At 43.1% G+C, this 18,470-nt stretch overlaps 1 protein-coding gene across 1 annotated transcript in view; it reads right to left on the bottom strand.

Annotated features, from left to right (window-relative positions):
* Window positions 1-18,470, bottom strand: part of LOC148408044 (cadherin-12-like) — a 95,163-nt gene that overhangs the window by 9,653 nt on the left and 67,040 nt on the right. The window contains exons 7-8 of the mRNA XM_088402033.1: window positions 9,840-10,093; window positions 3,378-3,514 (exon numbers count right to left, since the gene is read on the bottom strand). Coding sequence (XP_088258159.1) covers window positions 3,378-3,514; window positions 9,840-10,093 — 391 coding nt within the window. The remainder of the gene's footprint in view (window positions 1-3,377; window positions 3,515-9,839; window positions 10,094-18,470) is intronic.

Genomic DNA, 18,470 nt, shown 5'->3' with positions numbered 1-18,470 from the left:
TTTTGTCTCTGTGGTGTTCCATGAGATTTTTTTTTTCTAAGCTTGAGAAGCACGCGGAATGGTAAGACACGTTTGGCTACGAGACCGTTCGCATAAAAGACGGAACTGAGAGTGCGACGTCATTCAAGTTGTTGCCGTGACGGCGGCGGGGGAGCGCGAGTTCCCGTCCTCTCCGGCGCGTCTCGGGAGAACTGCAGATGGCGCTCTCATTTTGCTGCATGACTGCGGCGCCAGGCGCGGGAAATCTCCCGGGAGAGGGCCCGAGCTGTGGCTGCTGTCCTTATATATATATATATATATATATATATATATATATGTATATATTTTTTTTTTTTTACACTTTTACTTTCTACAAGAAGCTCCTCAGCTGACTTGAACAACGTTTTTATGGCACCATGATGACTTGATGGTGACAAAGCACTACTTTTGTCTAAATTAATCTGTCAAACACTGAAAAATAACATATTGGCATCAAAGTGACAGCAAAGCAATATTTTTGTCGATATGAAACTTTCAACTGACTTCATTATAGTCCCGAGGCACCAAAATGCCCCAAGATGGAATCAAAACTCTAGTTTTGCATACATGAAGCTCTTCATCTGACTTCAACATTCTTTCTTGGTTCCACTTTGGCGTGATGGTGACAAAACACTACTTTTGTCTAAATGAATCACTCCAACACTTAAAAGTAACTTTGTGGCATGAAAATGACAACAAGCACTACTTTTGTCAATCTAAAGCTTTCAATTGACTTCTACATAGTTCCTAAAACCACAACGATGCAAAACAGGGACAAAGCACTACTTTTGTCTAATTACATATCCTCTGACGCCAACATAGCTCCATCCAAAAGCAGATTTACAGGCATTACAGCACCATTTACTGGCGAGGATGACTCAAAGTTATTTTTTTCTGCATTCGGTATCCGTGCTTGGTATCGGTAACCTCTGCGAGTACTCAGTACCTCAAAATATATCCGATATCGGCAAAATATCGATGGCGGGTATTATAAGTCACTCTTCCCTATTAGAAACCTTTTTTTCCAGTGGGGAAACAATGACATTCTGTACTTTAAGAACTCCAAACCATTTTCGGGTAGAACAAAAACAACAAAGTGAATTTTGCTTCGTCACGACATGTCTGTGTGACTTTCTGGCCTCCGCCCAAGAAGCGCTATTCACGCCGGGCTTGACTTGAAACAAGTGACAGCGCCGCATCGGGGATGACGGCGAGGGGCGGCCCAAAACAAGCATCCGCCTCGCCTTCCTGCCAAATCTCCTTCAAGGTCAAGTACGCATTTCTCCTCTCAAGTCGGGCCGGACGCGTCTATCGCTGTCTGCGACGGGAAAGCGCGCCGCCATTATTTTCCCCGTGTCATTCCTGTGCTTGACGAACGTCCCGGGCCGCCGTGTGGAAGGAAGATAAGAGCGGTGGCGGCGGCGTGCGGGAACGACAAAGGCAGCAATAAATGGCGCCTCACCTATAACGGTCTCGCTTATACTGTATTGCCATTTTATTTTTTTTTGTGGAATGTATCGTCGTGTACATTGCATGTTTAATACGACTTTTGAATCAAACCGATACCAGTATGACGTCTCAATTCTTGAGTGGGCAACAGTATTGGTATCAAGTACTGATACAAACCCTACCTCTGAAAAAAGGACAATTATACAGCCCGATAAAGATGTATAAACATTTCTATTAGGAACCCCACAAGATGGCGCCGTTGTGAGTGATAATATCTTGAATGAATCCCCGGTATGGGCCCGACGTCGATACCATATCATCCCTAGCAAAAGTATCAGCTAAATTGTGGAAAATTCTGGTTTACAATTTTTTTTTAGAATGTTTATCAACCAGTGGTTCTCAAATGGGGGAATGTAAAGGCGGAGATGGACAGTTCGTCAAAGCTCCGCCCCCTTTACATTTTTTTTATTGAATTAAGAACAAGTTAAAAAAAAAACTTAAAAGTATAAAAGCATAAAAGGTTTTGCAAGGAATTTTCGACCATAAATTGGCAAAATGTTAGTTAACGTTCCAGTCTATTTGCTCTTACTTTGAAAAGAAAACTGAACTGTTCCTGCCTCGGCATTAATACGATTTCTTGATAACGGTGAGTCGATCCCCTCACAAAATCGGACAAAAGCAAAGCTCCGCCCCCTGCCGCGAACACCAATGACCTTGACAGGAAATGGGCGATATCCGTTTCCAAGGTAACGGAGACGACGAGAGCGACGGTTTTCACATTGGGCCCTAATGAATATACGGCGTGGGTAATTTTGATTGAGCAGCGAGCGGCCTGCCCGGAGGATAATGACTTTGACGCTTCTTAGCGGGAATGATGACTTGATGACGATGGATTTGCTTATTTATCCGCAAATTTGCCGGGCGATGAAAGAAGAAGAGGAAAAAAAAAGATAATTAGCTGGACGTCTCGGAACCGCGGCTCCCACCGCCGTAAAACGAGCGGTGGCTCATGAAAGAAAAAAAAAATGCAGTAAAGAGAGGAAAACGGTGAAGTTGCCCCCAGGAGATTCCGTCGCGCTTTATGGCGGCCAGTAAAGCTTTTGGTGAAAAACGCAATTGAATATTGACGAGGAAAAGTGTTCTATCAGTAATGGCCACGTTTTTGTGGCTAGTGGCAAAAAGGGGAATCATGATTGCTCAAAACTCATTTTTTTCCTGTTTTTGCTTTATAAGGATAACTGACTGGTACCTTATACGGAAAAAAAAAACCACAAGGTTTTTTTGATCAAGTAATAAGAAAAGATCGATTATCATCTCGCCCGATTATCGGCATTTTGACAAATATTTGCATAACTACTTAGATATGTAACAATATATAAGCTGACTTGAACAACTTTTTTATGGCACCATGATGACTTGATGGTGACAAAGCACTACTTTTGTCTAAATTAATCTGTCAAACACTGAAAAATAACATATTGGCATCAAAATGACAGCAAAGCAATATTTTTGTCGATATGAAACTTTCAACTGACTTCAACATAGTCCTGAGGCACCAAAATGCCCCAAGATGGAATCAAAACTCAAGATAGTATCAAAACTCTAGCCTAATATTCAAATCATTTAGCATCATTTGAATCTGAAAATGTCATTCGTTTCGCAACGTTTGAGCCAGTATTTTATTCGCTTTCACTGACAAGGATTATAGGTTTGAAATATCGATTAATGCTTTTTGACTACCGATAATCGGCTACGGTAAAACAGTTTCGCTCAGCCTGTTATTTAAAAAGCAAAACAAACTTATATTTCCTACCTTGTATATAAATGACCGTATATTTCTGAGTATAAGGCTAAGGGATTTGAAACGGGCCTCGCGGTTGGAAAAATACGATAATTATCGTACTACTCACTGAGCTTGGTGGCCACAATGGAGATGTTGTGCCAGGCCACACTTTCCCTGTCCAGCATCTCATTGGTGGAGATGGTTCCCTCTACCGGGTCGATGTCGAAGTAGCTGTCCAGATCGCTCCTCCAGTCGATGGAGTACCTGGGCGGGAAAAAGAAAAAAAAAAACCAAAGCTTTTGCTCAGCTTTCTGCCAATAATCGCCTTGTCAAAGTGTTCATGACTCATTTGGGAATGCTCATTTGCAGCCCGTGTGCTGAGGGCGGCGTATAAATTCCAATCTGGTAATGGGCCGCGTGCTGAGCAAACCCTTTTCTCGGCCAGCGTCAACCAATTTCTTTTTTTTTTCGGGGCCGCTCCGTTCCGAGGCCGTCAATCTCGCGGCCAATCGGCTGCTAAAAGCTTGTCTTGATGCGGAATGATGGCGCTGTCAGTCAGCGGTAAACAGCCGTTGCGCCGCTCCTTCGGTGAGAAAATAAAAATTGGGAAATAGATATACTGGGGGCGTTAGTTTTGCTTGATTTTTTCCGCAAAATGTCAAAAAGAAAACGTCTTACTTATGCTCTGACAATTTCAATTGGGGGAAACAAATGTTTATTTATTGTATTACCGTATTTTCCGCAGTATAAGGCACACCTAAAAGCCTTAAAATTTTTAAAAAGCTGACGGTGCGCCTTATAATCAGGTGCGCCTTATATATGGATCAATATTGAGATTGGGTAGATGGAAAATGAAGTGATAAAGTAAGCTTTACCTCTTTCTTTTGTGTGTTTACAGTTGAACAAGGTTGCTCATATTGACATGGAATTATTATGCTTTTGAGAGTTTAGAGTTGTTATTTGAGTTATTATTGTTATTACTGTGAGTATTACTATATTGTGAGTGAAAAAGTTTGAAAATATGTCATTAATTGAGGGTGCGCCTTATAATCAGGTGCGCCTTATAAATGGAAAAAGTTTTAAAATGTCATTAATTGAGGGTGCGCCTTATATATGGAAACAGTTTTAAAATATATCTCATTAATTGTGGGTGCGCCGTATAATCTGGTGCGCCCTATAGTGCAGAAAATACGGTACTTTTAAAGTCTGTTCTATATTTACATTAGATTATTTCAAAGTAAAATTGGGTAAATTTATTAAATTAAATGTACAATTATGAAAATATGTCATTTGCATTGGAAAAACAATAACAAATATTGTTAGTTTAGGATCAAATTGGGTTGCAGGAAGGGGATTGAAAAACCTTGTAGCAAAGTGATCAAATTTGATCAAAAAGTTGAAATGACTTCGTTGAAATCCATTGCGATAACGTTGTATTAACACAATACTTGCGTTTATTGAAGATGAATAACTTGTGCTGATTTAACACAATTTTGTAAGTTGCTCCCAAAGTAAACAATGTGTGTGCAACAAATGTCCACTATTGTGCAGTACCAATATGTTTTTCAGACCCTCTTTTAGCCAAACACTTGAACACAACCCAGGGTTATTCGACTCATATAAAACGTCAAAATAAGTATTTGGCATTGAATGACTTAGTGCGCCTCCCCACGGAGCGGCCGGACTTGTCATCTTCTTAGTTGCTCGATCCCCTCATTCGTATTCATCACTACTTTTATTTCTTGAGTGTGGGAGCGAACGGGTGGAGGCGGGGGTCCGACTGGTCTTCACAGGACGGGGGAATGATGACAGAAGCACTTCTCGCTAAATGTTTTACAACTTTTGGTTGGCTTCCATTCTCTTTGCGTTTGATTTAAGGCCGTCCTTTCTTTGGACGCCAGCTTTTTGAATTGCGGCAGCGCAGAATGGCAATTTAGCGTTGCAGCAAAGGTCCGGAGATGGATGGGCTGCCGTTGTTGCGCGTGATAAATTATTTCGAAGATATGTGGACATAGCAATAGCTCGATTTGGTGTAAAAATTCTCATAATGCAGAAGTGGTTGCTGAGTAATCGTGGCTAAAGTCATCTTGGTTTCAAGGAGCTATGTTGAAGTCAATTGAGGATATTCAAAAGTTATGCTTGCGCTACATTATCAATTTATGAATATCTGACATTTGGGTTCTTTAGTAAGGGCAGAATTAAAGAACTCTTCATAAGGGAGCATGCCAAAAGGTTTGGGAGTGCAAGAACTTTTCTGGATTGTTTTAAACACAAGACTTTGGGAGGCTGAGACTGAGACAAGACCAAGACTTTTAGAGGCTGAGACTGAGTCAAGACCAAAACTTTTGGAGGTCAAGACAAGACCAAGACTTTTGGACGTCAAGACAAGACCAAGACTTTTAGAGGTCAAGACAAAACCAAAACTTTAAGGTCATGACAAAACCAAGACTTTTGCAACCGAGACTAGATCAAGACTTTTAGGGATACAGACCAAGACCAAGACTTTTAAAGGTCAAGACAAAACCAAAACTTTTAAGGTCATGACAAAACCAAGACTTTTGCAACCGAGACTAGATCAAGACTTTTAGGGATACAGACCAAGACCAAGACTTTTAAAGGTCAAGACAAAACCAAAACTTTTAAGGTCATGACAAAACCAAGACTTTTGCAACCGAGACTAGATCAAGACTTTTAGGGATACAGACCAAGACCAAGACTTTTAAAGGTCAAGACAAAACCAAAACTTTTAAGGTCATGACAAAACCAAGACTTTTGCAACCGAGACTAGATCAAGACTTTTAGGGATACAGACCAAGACCAAGACATTTGGAAGTCAAGACGACCAAGACTTTGGGAGGCTGAGACAAGACCAAAACTCTCCGAGATTGAGACAAGACCAAGACTTTTAGAGGTCAAGACAATACCAAATATTTTAGGGGTCAAAAGAAGACCAAGACAAAACTAAGACCTTTGGGGCATGAAACCGAGACTTGACCAAGACTTTTGGAGTTCAAGACCGAGACTTTTGGAAGTCGAGTCTGAGTCAACGGTAAACCCTCTTAGGTAGGTCTTATCGGCAGATTTTCACTGCTGGTGGCAGGTGTTGGTCGGTATTCTGCAAAGGTTCCAAAAGCTTCGAACTTGGCCAGACTGATCTTTATTTGCAGATTCTGTTTGAATCATTTCGACTCGCCGTAAATTTCCGAGTCGCGAAATAATACTGCCAGGGTCGTCAAACCTTTAATCTGATCCGTCCGGCTTGAGAGTAGAAAACCTTCGACAGATGTTTCGGGCCCGCCGCCGATGACATTGGTCGCGCATCAATTTGTCCTAATTGTCGCCACTATTTTGGATGTCTCCAGTCGGGACTCGTAAACTTAACGACATTGTTGACGATGTTAATTGGGTCCGGAGAACACTGGCACTGTACTCAAGTTAACTGGGTGGAAAAAGATTTCTCTGCGCGGCGGCTAGCTTTGTGACGGAAAACCGGCGAGCGAGGAGGCGAGAGTTTTAAACACGGAAAATCTCCTTAAAAATCAGACTAGCATTCATAATTCAAGATGGCTTTTTGTCTCCCCGGACACTGATAACATCACGCACCGCTGCGAAATAGCACGCCGGCCTAAAAGCACCTTCGCCGGTGCGCCGCGGCTCTCTATTGTTTCGCGCCACGACAACGATGCTTACCGATGAATATTTAACACGCAGGAGACAAAGTGCAACTTTAGCAACAAGGGACAGCGCGAGTATTTTTTCCTGGACCGGACGCTCGCTCTTTTGTTTTGTTGCATCCGCCGGTAAAATATTCATTCGGAAAACATCTCGGTTTGTCCGTCGCGCTCGGACATCTGGTCTAGGGTAATAGATTTGAAGAACAAAAGGATTCTCATCCATTTTTGAAGAGCGCCCCGTTGTTGGCGCGTTGGGGCGGGCCGGGTTTGATGGCGTGAAAGTGCGAGGGCGCGGGGAGTTTAGCTTCTCGTGTCACATCCATAACGGGCGGCTGATGTTTCAACGTCTCCCCTGGTAATTACCGGAGAGAGAGCAAGACCAAAGTACAAGGCTTGAGCTTCTATTAAGATCCTATCGCTCTAGTGGACGCCGTTTTACTCGGAGTGCTCTTTTCCCTCCCCCGAAGGGCGTAATCCACTTTGCGTCCAGAGTTATTTTTACGACGAAAAAAGCCGCACTGCCGCAACCACGACAAAACGCGATCGCCCGGGCGAGGGGTGGCGGCTTTGTCGTCTACGGGGCGACTTCGGTCGGAGGAAAATCAGCTCGGCCGAATGGCTTTAATGTGAAGTTTTGCCGATATTTGGTCCCGGCGGACGGGACTCGCTGTCTTTTTCTGCTCTCTCTGGGAAGATTGGAAGATACTGTGACAAGAAAGGAAGATCATTGATTTCGAGGAAGGGTTGACCTCAGACGGTCGAGGTGTCCGGCGTCAAAAAGAGGAGCTTTGCTCCGTGTCCGTGTTATTGTTCTCCTGTCGGAGACACGAGGCCCGAAAGTTTGAGGTTCATATGCTGAATCGGCGAAAAAAACCCTGCAAAATTGGTCGTGGAAGGATTCTTTTAGAAGTTACGTTTTTTCGTGACGATTTCATTTCGGTCCTGTCGGAGACACGAGGCCCGAAAGTTTGAGGTTCATATGCTGAATCGGCGAAAAAAACCCTGCAAAATTGGTCGTGGAAGGATTCTTTTAGAAGTTACGTTTTTTCGTGACGATTTCATTTCGGTCCTGTCGGAGACACGAGGCCCGAAAGTTTGAGGTTCATATGCTGAATCGGCGAAAAAAACCCTGCAAAATTGGTCGTGGAAGGATTCTTTTAGAAGTTACGTTTTTTCGTGACGATTTCATTTCGGGGGAATTTTGCTGACCTAGCAGAGCCAAACATAAGGATAGACAAAATACTGGCTGAGTTGCTTGTATTCGAATATTGAGTATTCGTTTATTTAATGCGTTACTAATATGTACTAATATTTTCAGATTTGTCTGCGGTTATTTTACGACACCAGCATCGGTCATCAACGGAAAATCCATGGGGCCTGAATGCGCAGGTTTTCTTAAGACCTCAGATTTGCTTTTGGACCCTTCTTATGAAAACGTATTGACCAAGGGAATGCGAAGAATGTTTTGGTGAAGTCGTTCCTCTCCCAAGGTCGAGCGAGCCGCGACGCCCGCCCGAGTGTGATGTCGGGCCGCCATTGATTGATCGATTGTTCCGGCGGCTGATGACACAAGTCCTCCGCTCGCAAATCCGCGGCGCCGGCCTTGATGAACAAGCGGCGCAGACATGAAAAGACGTCATAGCTTCAATCACGACCAATCGGTCGACCAATCGGGAGCAGCCGGCGTCCTTTGGAGAGCACTTCTTTCATTAGTTGGACAAAGTACTTCATTTGTTCGCGTCATTCCATTGCCGCCGATAATCACAAAGAACGCAATTTCACTTTCGCCGTGTTTGTCCATCGTTTGAACAGGCGGCAAATCATTTCGCTAATAAGATTAAGCAATGCCTAAAGAACACTTCTCAATCTTTCAATTCTAAGCACAACAAACCGCAAATAGGTGACCCTAATCGTATGTGTCCACTGTAGTGTCCATTTTGTCTCTGCAGCGTGAATAGCATCTCACTAAAATGCATGAGATATTTGCGAAGACTTCTTGTCCTCTTCTGAGGACTTAGATTGAATGAGTTAAAAGACAGACAAAAAACTAAAAATTACTACAGTTTACACCAAGACTGAGTTTCAGGAGAATATGGTGTTCCACAGGGATCGATTTTGGGGCCCTTAGTGATAAATGACTATCTTATATTTTTAATAATACTCAGTGTGGGTGGGTGCAACAAATAATCGACTACTGGTAATCTAATCAATTATCAACTTAATATAGTCGTTTGGAGTAAATATTATACAATTTTCATAGTCATCTGGACTGATTATGTTCCTGTAAGCAACATTAAGTCTTTGCTATTACTTTGGAAAATAAGTCAGCATTAATTATTTTGTAGGCTTTTTTTCTAATCTAAAAGACAATGTGTCCTCGTCAAAACAATGTTTTCCCTCTATCTCGTCCTTTGGGGCATTTATTTAGTTTTATACGACAGCGATTCTAGGAAATCTTTCAATGGTGTACCCCCTGTGAAATTTATTTTTTCAATCATATCAGTTTACTTTTTACTCTTAATTTGAAAAGAAAAACATACACGGCAAATAAACACATTAAATTTGATTTTCTGACGTCTACAGAAACCCGGTTAAAACTCTCACCCACCCGAGAGGCAGAAGTGCCGTCACGTACCCCCAGGGGGCAGTCCATTGACATATAATATACTTTTTGCGATCCAATCAGCAAAATAATTGTGAGAATGCCTTTATTGTCTTGTGGCTCTTGTTTTTACAACAGCGCATAACATGATGATTTTTAATTTTCTTAAAGCGGCAAATACCTCCCTTGAGGTTCGTTCTCATTTGTAACCACGGCAACGATGCCGTTCACCGTCCCTAATTCGAATTCTTTTCGCCGTAAGTGACATGCGTCCCAAAATAAAAAGGAAGTTTTGGTCAGAGTTTAGCTTCACCTGACTGGACTGCTGCTGGCGTCCAAGTCCTGCGCCGTCACGGCGCCGATGATGGTGCCCGCCGGCGTGTCCTCGTACACATCCATCACGTAGGCGGGCTTATTGAACACCGGGGGCTCGTCCACGTCCAGGACGTTAATCTTCACCGTGGCCGTGTCTTTGAAGGCCCCGAAGGTCTGGAATCGAGGATCCAGATGAGCGTTGGACGCGTCCACCTTGAAGGTGTACGCTTTCTTGCTCTCATAGTCCAACGGCTGGAGGACAAAAAGAAGGAAAGCGGGTAACAATCACCGCCACCGCCGCTTATTTGTCATTTCAAGCCCTTATGGTGTCATTACCCGCAACGGTCATTTTATAAGTGTTGTTTTTGGAAGTCGGTGGGGGAGATGGATGGAGTCGCTTCCGTGCCCCGCTCCCACGGAAATAAAGCATCAGGACCCCGTACATACAGGAAATAATGAAAAAGTAATGCTATCTCCAGGTGGATTTTATTAGGCAGCTCCGGATGATAAATCGTTGACCTTATACACAACTATTTGGCTCCTGCGCCTGAAAGATCAAAGTCAAAATAAAAGCCATACAAAGCAAGAGAGTCAATAAAATTCTGCAATATGTTGTATTGTGTTCCATTTAACTTGCTCTTATTTTGAAAAGAAAACTGTGCTTTCCCCGTCATGGCTTTCAAATGCTTTATATCACATTTGCTGATACCTACAATTTATTTATTTCAAATCTCGTATACCGTTTTTTTAACTTTTTATTTTTTTTATTTCTTACATTCTGTCTGATTGGACAGAATTTGGCGAAACTACTGCCACTTAGTGGGTCGGCACGCTTGTAAACAAATGAAATCTCACTGCGTATTCGTGTCGCAGCATTTTTCTTTAATAAAGAAAGCTATATGGATGGATTTTTTTTAAATATAAACTTAAAAAAGGGAGAATTATCTGGTTTTAACCCTTGTGCAATTTTTGGACCATTTTTGGCCATTTTATTTCTGATGTAGGTATGGCACACTCCTGCTAGTGTGATAACTAAGTGGTTGTGGCATGTTGAAATTTGACGTTATCACCACCTGGGTCAAATTTCAGCTCCCTATTGTCTTCTTTTTATATTTTTACCTTTGATGTGTGTGGTCATGTATACTGTAGACCAGTACACAATACCTGCCACCATGATAACTTAGTAGCTGTGCCATGTTGAAATTTGACATGTTACGCTAATCTGGGAGAAAATTCAGCTCCTGCTGTCTTCTTTCAATGCTATCTCTGATGTGAATTGACTTTGATGTAAAGGTCAAAGGATTGGACATAATACCGCGCAAAGGTTAAATAGCCCTGAGTAAGTGTAAACAAGGCCTGAATGACTGCCAGGTATAAATTAGCGTTTAACGCACACCTAAACCGTCTTCGGCCCCGCGGGGCAAAGTTCTCAGCGGCGAAAAGAAGTTGTTGAGACGTCCTTCTAGCTCAGTGTCAATTAGTCAAAGACGAGCGTGAGGTGCGAAGACCTTGACGGCGGTGACACGCCCACGCCTGTCTGCTGCTCGCTCATGCGAGACCGCCCGCGCTCGCCGCCGTCACGCTCCGTCGGACCCGCAGTCGCACCGGAGACATCGCCCGTTCGTGTACTTCAGATGGACTAACAAGGCGGAACCTTGGCGGCGCCGTTACCGGCCCGGCCCGGCCCGGGACGGGACGCCCCGATTTCTTCAGCAGCTTGTTTGGAAAGAGCTTCAGATATCTTTGGAAGGCGAGGCAAGCAAGGACATCTGTTATCTTGATCTTGAAATGAAAATAAACGTAACAAATTTGACTAACCACAGAGAAAAAAAGGATTTCCCCCTTGCCCCTTAGCTCTCTGTTACATGCACACACTCGTGGCACATAACGAGGCACTTGACAATGGAAAGCCTACCCTGAAACTCCAGACACACAAAGTGCAATAAGTCAGAACTCTGCTCATTTTCCTGCTCTTGCGCTTTTCTTTTTTTTCTACTCACAGCGAACAACAAGGCACTCTAAAGCAATAGCACCTACAAACTCTCCATACAGTGAAAAATTGCTGAGATTAACGTTTAAAGTGGGGGGGGAAAGAGTAAAGTTCTGTGTTTTTCCAGCACTAATATATATATATATATATATATATATATATATATATATATATATATATATATATTAGTGCTGGAAAAATGCCTCATTAGGAGTGTCTCGTAAAACTCCAATGTTCCCCAGTCATCAGTCTTCTTGATTTTACAGTGGTTTTCTGTTCTGGCGGAGCAGGTGTCCATTAAAGGACTTGGAGGGGAAAAGAGGGGGTAGGGAGTGTGTGGGGGGGGGGCAACGGCAAGACCTGCCAATCTAAAAGCAATCACTGACCATCAGCTGGTGTGATTGGTTTGATTACAGCGCAGCAGATGCGAGCGCTCTTGTCGACATGCTGGGGAAACGCGTCAAGAAATACGCCGCGTCCTCCGTGGCGGTCGCCGTCGCCAGTTCCCGCTTGGCAGATGCTACGGCTCCACTTTTGAAAGACGGGACACACGGCGGCCGCCATTCGGAGGTGCCACTAAAAGGCCTGGAACATTAAGGACGAGGAAAGGAAGCGCACGAGCGAGAGCTGGAACATATGGCGGCGAAACCTTGCGGGATCCATTTTGAAGGAGGTCAGAGTGCTGCTTTGATGAAAGCAAACCAAGGTGACGGGTTTTAAAGAGGTCCAGGTCAACTAACCGAGCTTCTTGAGTGCTTTTTTTGCCGCCTGCTAACCAGGCTTCATGATTACATCGCTGGCTACCAATTCAAGTACAAGATTGTGGCTGCAACCATCATAAAGGGACTTATATCCATATACGTAAATATTGGTATTTATTATCATTCTACCAATACAGTAGTGCCATATTTAAAAAGAAATAGTTACTCGTGATTGGTTATGTGTATAAAAATGTGTCAGGGTGGACTACGAAACCAAATCCTGGTCATTCCAAGCAGCGGTCCCCATTCCCCGGTCCGCGGACCGGTACGTGGATCAACCGGTACTAGGCCGCGTGGGCTTCACCCGAAATAATGTTTTAGAGATGATTTAGTTGAATTCCAGTTCATACGTTTGTGCTTGATCTTTGTTTTCTTTGGCGGCGCCTCTGAATGATCCCCCCCCCCCTATAATATAAATCTAAGGCGTGGTGATCAAAAGGTTGGGGACCCCTGATTCCAAGTGTAAGGATTGTTTAGAGAGAAAGCCATTTTAAAAAAGCCATTTTGTTTTCATGATGCCATCTACTGGTGATTGTGTGTCAGTAAAGTCGTTTCGAAAATTGGATATTAGAGCGGAGTAGAATCTCTCAGACTTGAAAAAACACAAACATAAAAACGGATCTGCTTATCAATGGCGGTGAATGAAAGCACACTATTCAACAGTGACATATTAATCGTAAAAAATTCGATCGAGCGAGACGCCGAATATTTTCCTGGGGCTGTATGCACTAGAAAGTCTCCCGCTAGGGAAGCAGCACAAGCCAGGCCGAGCGAACGCGCAGGTGGATGAGGGGCGGCGGCCCCGGGTGGTAGGCCAGCAGGGGGGTGCGCACTCCGCCTCATTAGCCGTCTCGCGATGCATGTCGGCCACAAAAAATGATATATATGAATAAAAAATACAAGGAGAGAACCCGGCTTGGCACGTAAAGATCAGTGCGAGCTTTGCCTTCTGCTTGCTAATCTTGCACCTACGAGGAAGCGCAGCTGGCCCGCTCCACAAACAACTTTCAGGTCGGATAAATACCAATACGTTTGAAAGCGAGCGCGGGGGGCGTTTGTTGTTGCGCACCGGAGGAGGATGTCGTAATGACCAAGACTTGTTGGCTTTCTTTCTTGTGTTGATGGAGCCAGTTGCTAGGCAAACTTTTTTCCTTGAAAATTAGATGCCGGATGTACAAAACTGAACAACGCAGGCGTCTTAAAATCGATTAATCGGTGCGCAGAGGCGCGAAGATTAATGAAGAACTAATGGATAAACACGTCAATCGATCATTATTTTTGATAATCGATTAAACATTCAGATATTTCAGGAAATAATTGGCCAATCCTTAACAGTAAATATTCCCAGATTTCTAATGATTGTTTTGTGTCGAATAAACTTCAAATTTTGCCTTTGTTCACCATTTGCGTGTACCATTTTTTTTTTTTTACCGATATTTTGGCCCATAAGGCCCCATCTCAATGAACAGGTCTATTTTGGGACATTTTCATATACATGGCACATTCATGTTAACCATAAATAAGTCAGACGTAATTGAATGTCACCATTTGTAGACATTTAAAGTACCGTATTTTTTTTTTTTTTTACCAAAAGGTGAACGTAAATAGAAGGAATTTTCTCATACATTATGAACTGAAAAGCTGGCTTTAATCATAAAATACACCCCATTCTAAGATGCATTGCCAATTTGGGGGAAAATTTTAAGTGCGCCTCAAAATGAACAGAAATACGGTACGTATATTATAGACGGAAAAAAATCTTTCCATTTTGTCAAATGTACGAATAAATGGTTTAAAAAAAATGAATTTAGAGGGGCACAATGATATCCTTTCTCCAACATCTGAAAGAATCCTTCCCCCTGTAAATGAGTATTTTATCAGGAGTAAGATGCAGCCAGCAGGGGGCGACGATTAGCTTTGAATTAACTCGTCAAAGCATCAAACTCGATGCGGAGGCCATGAGGGAAATATCCCAGGAAGTCATTCTCCGACTTTTTTTTTTTTCCAGGAGCTTGACCTACTTTTGCGTGATTGGCTGCCAGGCGGCGGGCGTGCACCTGCGCTCGGGTTTTTACGCATCTCATTAAGGGTCCGAGCCCGGCGCGGGCGGCGAGGAGGAAGCGTATCGACGGCGGGAATTTTCATCGCCTCTTTTCTCGTGCGTGTCGGGCGCACATCACAACACAAGTCGCTTGAAATTCCAGACATGTTGGCGTGGCCTTTGATATGTAAATGTGCACCTTCAGTGCACCGCCACTGATGGCGAATGGAGCATCCTCACGCTTCACAATAGAACCTGATCCACTTCGCCGGTCGACGCCTAACGCGGATCGCGAGCTCATCAAGGCGCGGCGCCTTTTTCCGTTTTTTTCTTTTCTTTCTTGAATGGATATTCACTCGAACGCAAAAAGACGGAATAAGATGAAGCGCAAAAATACAGGTGATATGTTTAGGTGGGTTCTCAAGAGTGCCCCTGGTGGTATGTAGAGGAACTTCAGGGGTTATGTGAGATTTTATTTTTTTAATTAAAATAGTTGCGCTTCTAATAGCCTTATAGCAGTGTCATGACCCCAGGGTAAAGGGTTTGTTTTTGCCATGTGAAGTGTAATTGTGATAAAATAAAGATTGGCTTTTCGGAGACCTAAACATGCTCAACAAACCTATCGAGCCTGGTGAATAATGTGGTAAGTGCCATAAACAATTAAAAAAAAAAGGCTCTGTAGCGAAGTGGAAAAGTAAAAAACAATCCTGGTGCATTTGAACTGACCCTATGAAAATTGGTAGGCACGTGTAACACCTCAACACGAACAAAAAAAGACCATTGCAGTCTAGAATTTAAAGAAAATGAGCATAGATTTTTTTTCATTTTTTTGTAACAACATCCTTTTTTAGAATTTTTTTAAAAATATTGAATTCATTTCAAAGTTGTATATTGTGTTGTCGTGTATTTGTTTTCAAAAGCACCGGCGCGCCTTGAACCTAGCTTAAAAAAATTCCTGTCTTGTTCTAACATATTCGGCTAATAAAGACGATTCCGGTTTTGACACGTCTGCGGTCTGACAGAACTTGGTAGATCCTGCACCCAAAAAAAAAAAAACCTGTAAAGAATTCGAGTGGAAATGAGAGTCCAAGTGAGGTTAGCTTTCAATTGGAGCGGAGTGCCGGAAAAGTGAGTGTCGCTACGTCGTCGCTAGCGTAAAAGACGAATTCGCCGCAGAATATTGAATGTTCCCCTCACACCTACGCCGGGCTCTATAATGAGCGGGGGGGGGGGGGGGGGGGGGGGGGGGGGGGCAGGGGGTGGCGGTCGTGTGCCAGGGCCTGTAGGGGGGAGTCAGCATCACTCAGAATCACAAGCAGGCTGATTCCATTTGTTTGCAATGCAGCGCTAAAGGTGTTACGCGGGGAGATTAAAGAGCGGCGGAAAAACAGCGAAAAATATTGAATCTGTCAGCCATGCCGCGGCGCCGTTAAATCTGCTTAGGTGCGCTATTATATATTTACAAAGACACTTATAAATCATTAAAAACATGCCTGACGTGATCCCGCCGAGTGGCTCAAAGCTAAGCTAACGAACTAATTGAATGACTCGTCGGAATGCCGGCGCGGCGGAGCTAAACTTGCGGAGGAAACCGACCGGCTAACTTGTTCAAACGTGCTACAATTTTGTTGGAACTAGGACTGCAGCTAGCGAATTGTTTAGTAGTCAGATATGCTACCGAAAATTCTGTTGAATGACGGGAAAAAAAATATATTTTTGCTAGGTTTTTGTTTTGGACGCGAACAAATTTACTCTCTAGAAATTTTAGAGAAATATGTTCACATTTTGTTTATGAAACAAAGTGACATAAAATTACTTGACATAAGTACAAGTCGAGATGTTTTTCCACATTTGCAACCCTAACCCTAACCCCCATATTAGGGGGGTCGACTTATTGTCGCATAACTCAGGAACAGGCCAATTTTTTCCACATATCCATGTTTGAATAACATAAAATCCTATGCGAAATAAGAAATATGTCATTTACAAGGCAATGGTTTTAAATACCTCTAATTTGATATCTTATGCATCCGTTTTTGTGAGCACAGAACATCGGAAAAATGCACTTTTGTCAAGCAGCTGTTAAGTTGCCTCACGAGGCTGCGTGGCAAAATTTCTGGACGCATTATGAAAAGGAAAAGACGGCTTGACTTGTGTCCTGCAGGCTTTGGAATATTGCCTGAAGCTGCCGAAATGTACTTCAAAATAATGTATAGATGTCTGTATGGTATTTCAGAACTTCAAAATTGGACTTGTTATGTGGGTGTCAGGCATAGCAAGAACATTTGTTGCTGCGGCTAGCTAAAATTCTTCTTAAATAGCGCATTTAAATAATAATAATCAATGTCATTCTCAAACGGTACCTTCGACTTCGATCGCTCGCATCCCAAACGAACATTCCTCATGTAGCGCGCGAGCTCCAAAAGTTAGCGTTGAATTTCCGACGCTGGCTAAATAATGCAGGATCCTAATAGTAATAATAAATCGTAGGGCGCATTTGTGGAGTGCGCAGCTATTTGTCAGAGCTGAACAAATGATTCCCCGTGCGGAAATGAGGAATGCAAACAGCAAAAACCAACGACTTGCATTTTTAAGACCGGTGACTCACGTGCGCAGCTCGCGCTACTTAAAATTCGGCAAAATGTGTCAGGTGACGACACACGACGGCTGCCTATGAGTCAGGCGCTGATCTTTTGAAGGATGCCAAAACTAGAACAGCGCCCAAAGTGTACCGACATGACCTGGGGCCTTAACAAGATCTTGCATTTTTGGGAGGGGGAAATAAGGAATGACTTCCTGCTTTGAAAAAGACTTTAATCTTTCAAAAACATGAAAGATCTGGGAGATCTGTCATTCTAAAAAAAATGTGCTATGTGAAAGAATCGCAGTAACTACAAATTCAAACGTATTTTATAAAAAAAAAATATATAAAATTAACCTATTCTTATTTGTGTCTGTAGCATTATAAATCAGGACTATCGAGGATGGTCAATCATTTATCAAAAATAAAAAAGCGAAGTAAATTTCTGGGATTTGGTCCCTTTAAATATCATATATATATATATATATATATATATATATATATATATAAATACCACTATCTAGTGGTCGATAAAATAATTACTCTCATAATAAATGAGATACCGTATTTTCTGCACTATAAGGCGCAACCCCAGCCGCTATTCTGGCTTCTATTCTTTGCGCCTCATAATGCGGTGTGCCTTATATGTGAAACCACAGTAGACTGACATATGGATGATTCAACGTCCAAAACAAACTTCAAAATTTGCAAACCCAGACCGTCCAAAATGCGAATACATGTTTACATATCGGACGCAGAAGCCACAAAGGGCATCAGAAGTTCCAATGGCAGTCGAGAACATCGGCGGGCGGTAGACAAACAGAACGAAGAGCGTTTTTGAGCCCGTCATAACCTTTCCGTGGCGAAGGAGCAAAGTGGCGGCAGAGATTTCTTTTCGGCCGAGTGCGCCGGGGGCAGCTCAATAAGCTCGTCATCAGGAGAGAAAAGATTACATGGCCCAAAGAGAGCCCCCCCGCCGGCACCGGCGAGGGAGGAGGGATGCTCACTTTATTGTGCTGCCATCAATCACATCAGTTTGTGTCCTCGCTTGCCTCCGCTCGCATCACACCGGACCTTTCTAAACGCCTGCCAATGGTCCGGTCCTATGTGGAACCACTGCGACGGACTACCGGTGTCGCTTTCAGGCCACCTCTTCTCGCAGATTGTGCTAGATGGCTTTCGTCCCAAAACCGCAAAATCGAAGGGATTCTCAGCCAGAAAAAAAACCCCAAGACGTTCATTGAGAGAATGATGCA

The sequence above is a fragment of the Hippichthys cyanospilos genome, chromosome 19 (assembly GCF_059441005.1).
Source record: "Hippichthys cyanospilos isolate Australia breed blue-spotted pipefish chromosome 19, RoL_Hcya_1.0, whole genome shotgun sequence".
Classification (NCBI taxonomy): Eukaryota; Metazoa; Chordata; class Actinopteri; order Syngnathiformes; family Syngnathidae; genus Hippichthys; species Hippichthys cyanospilos.
This window is presented reverse-complemented; position numbering and strand designations above follow the sequence as displayed.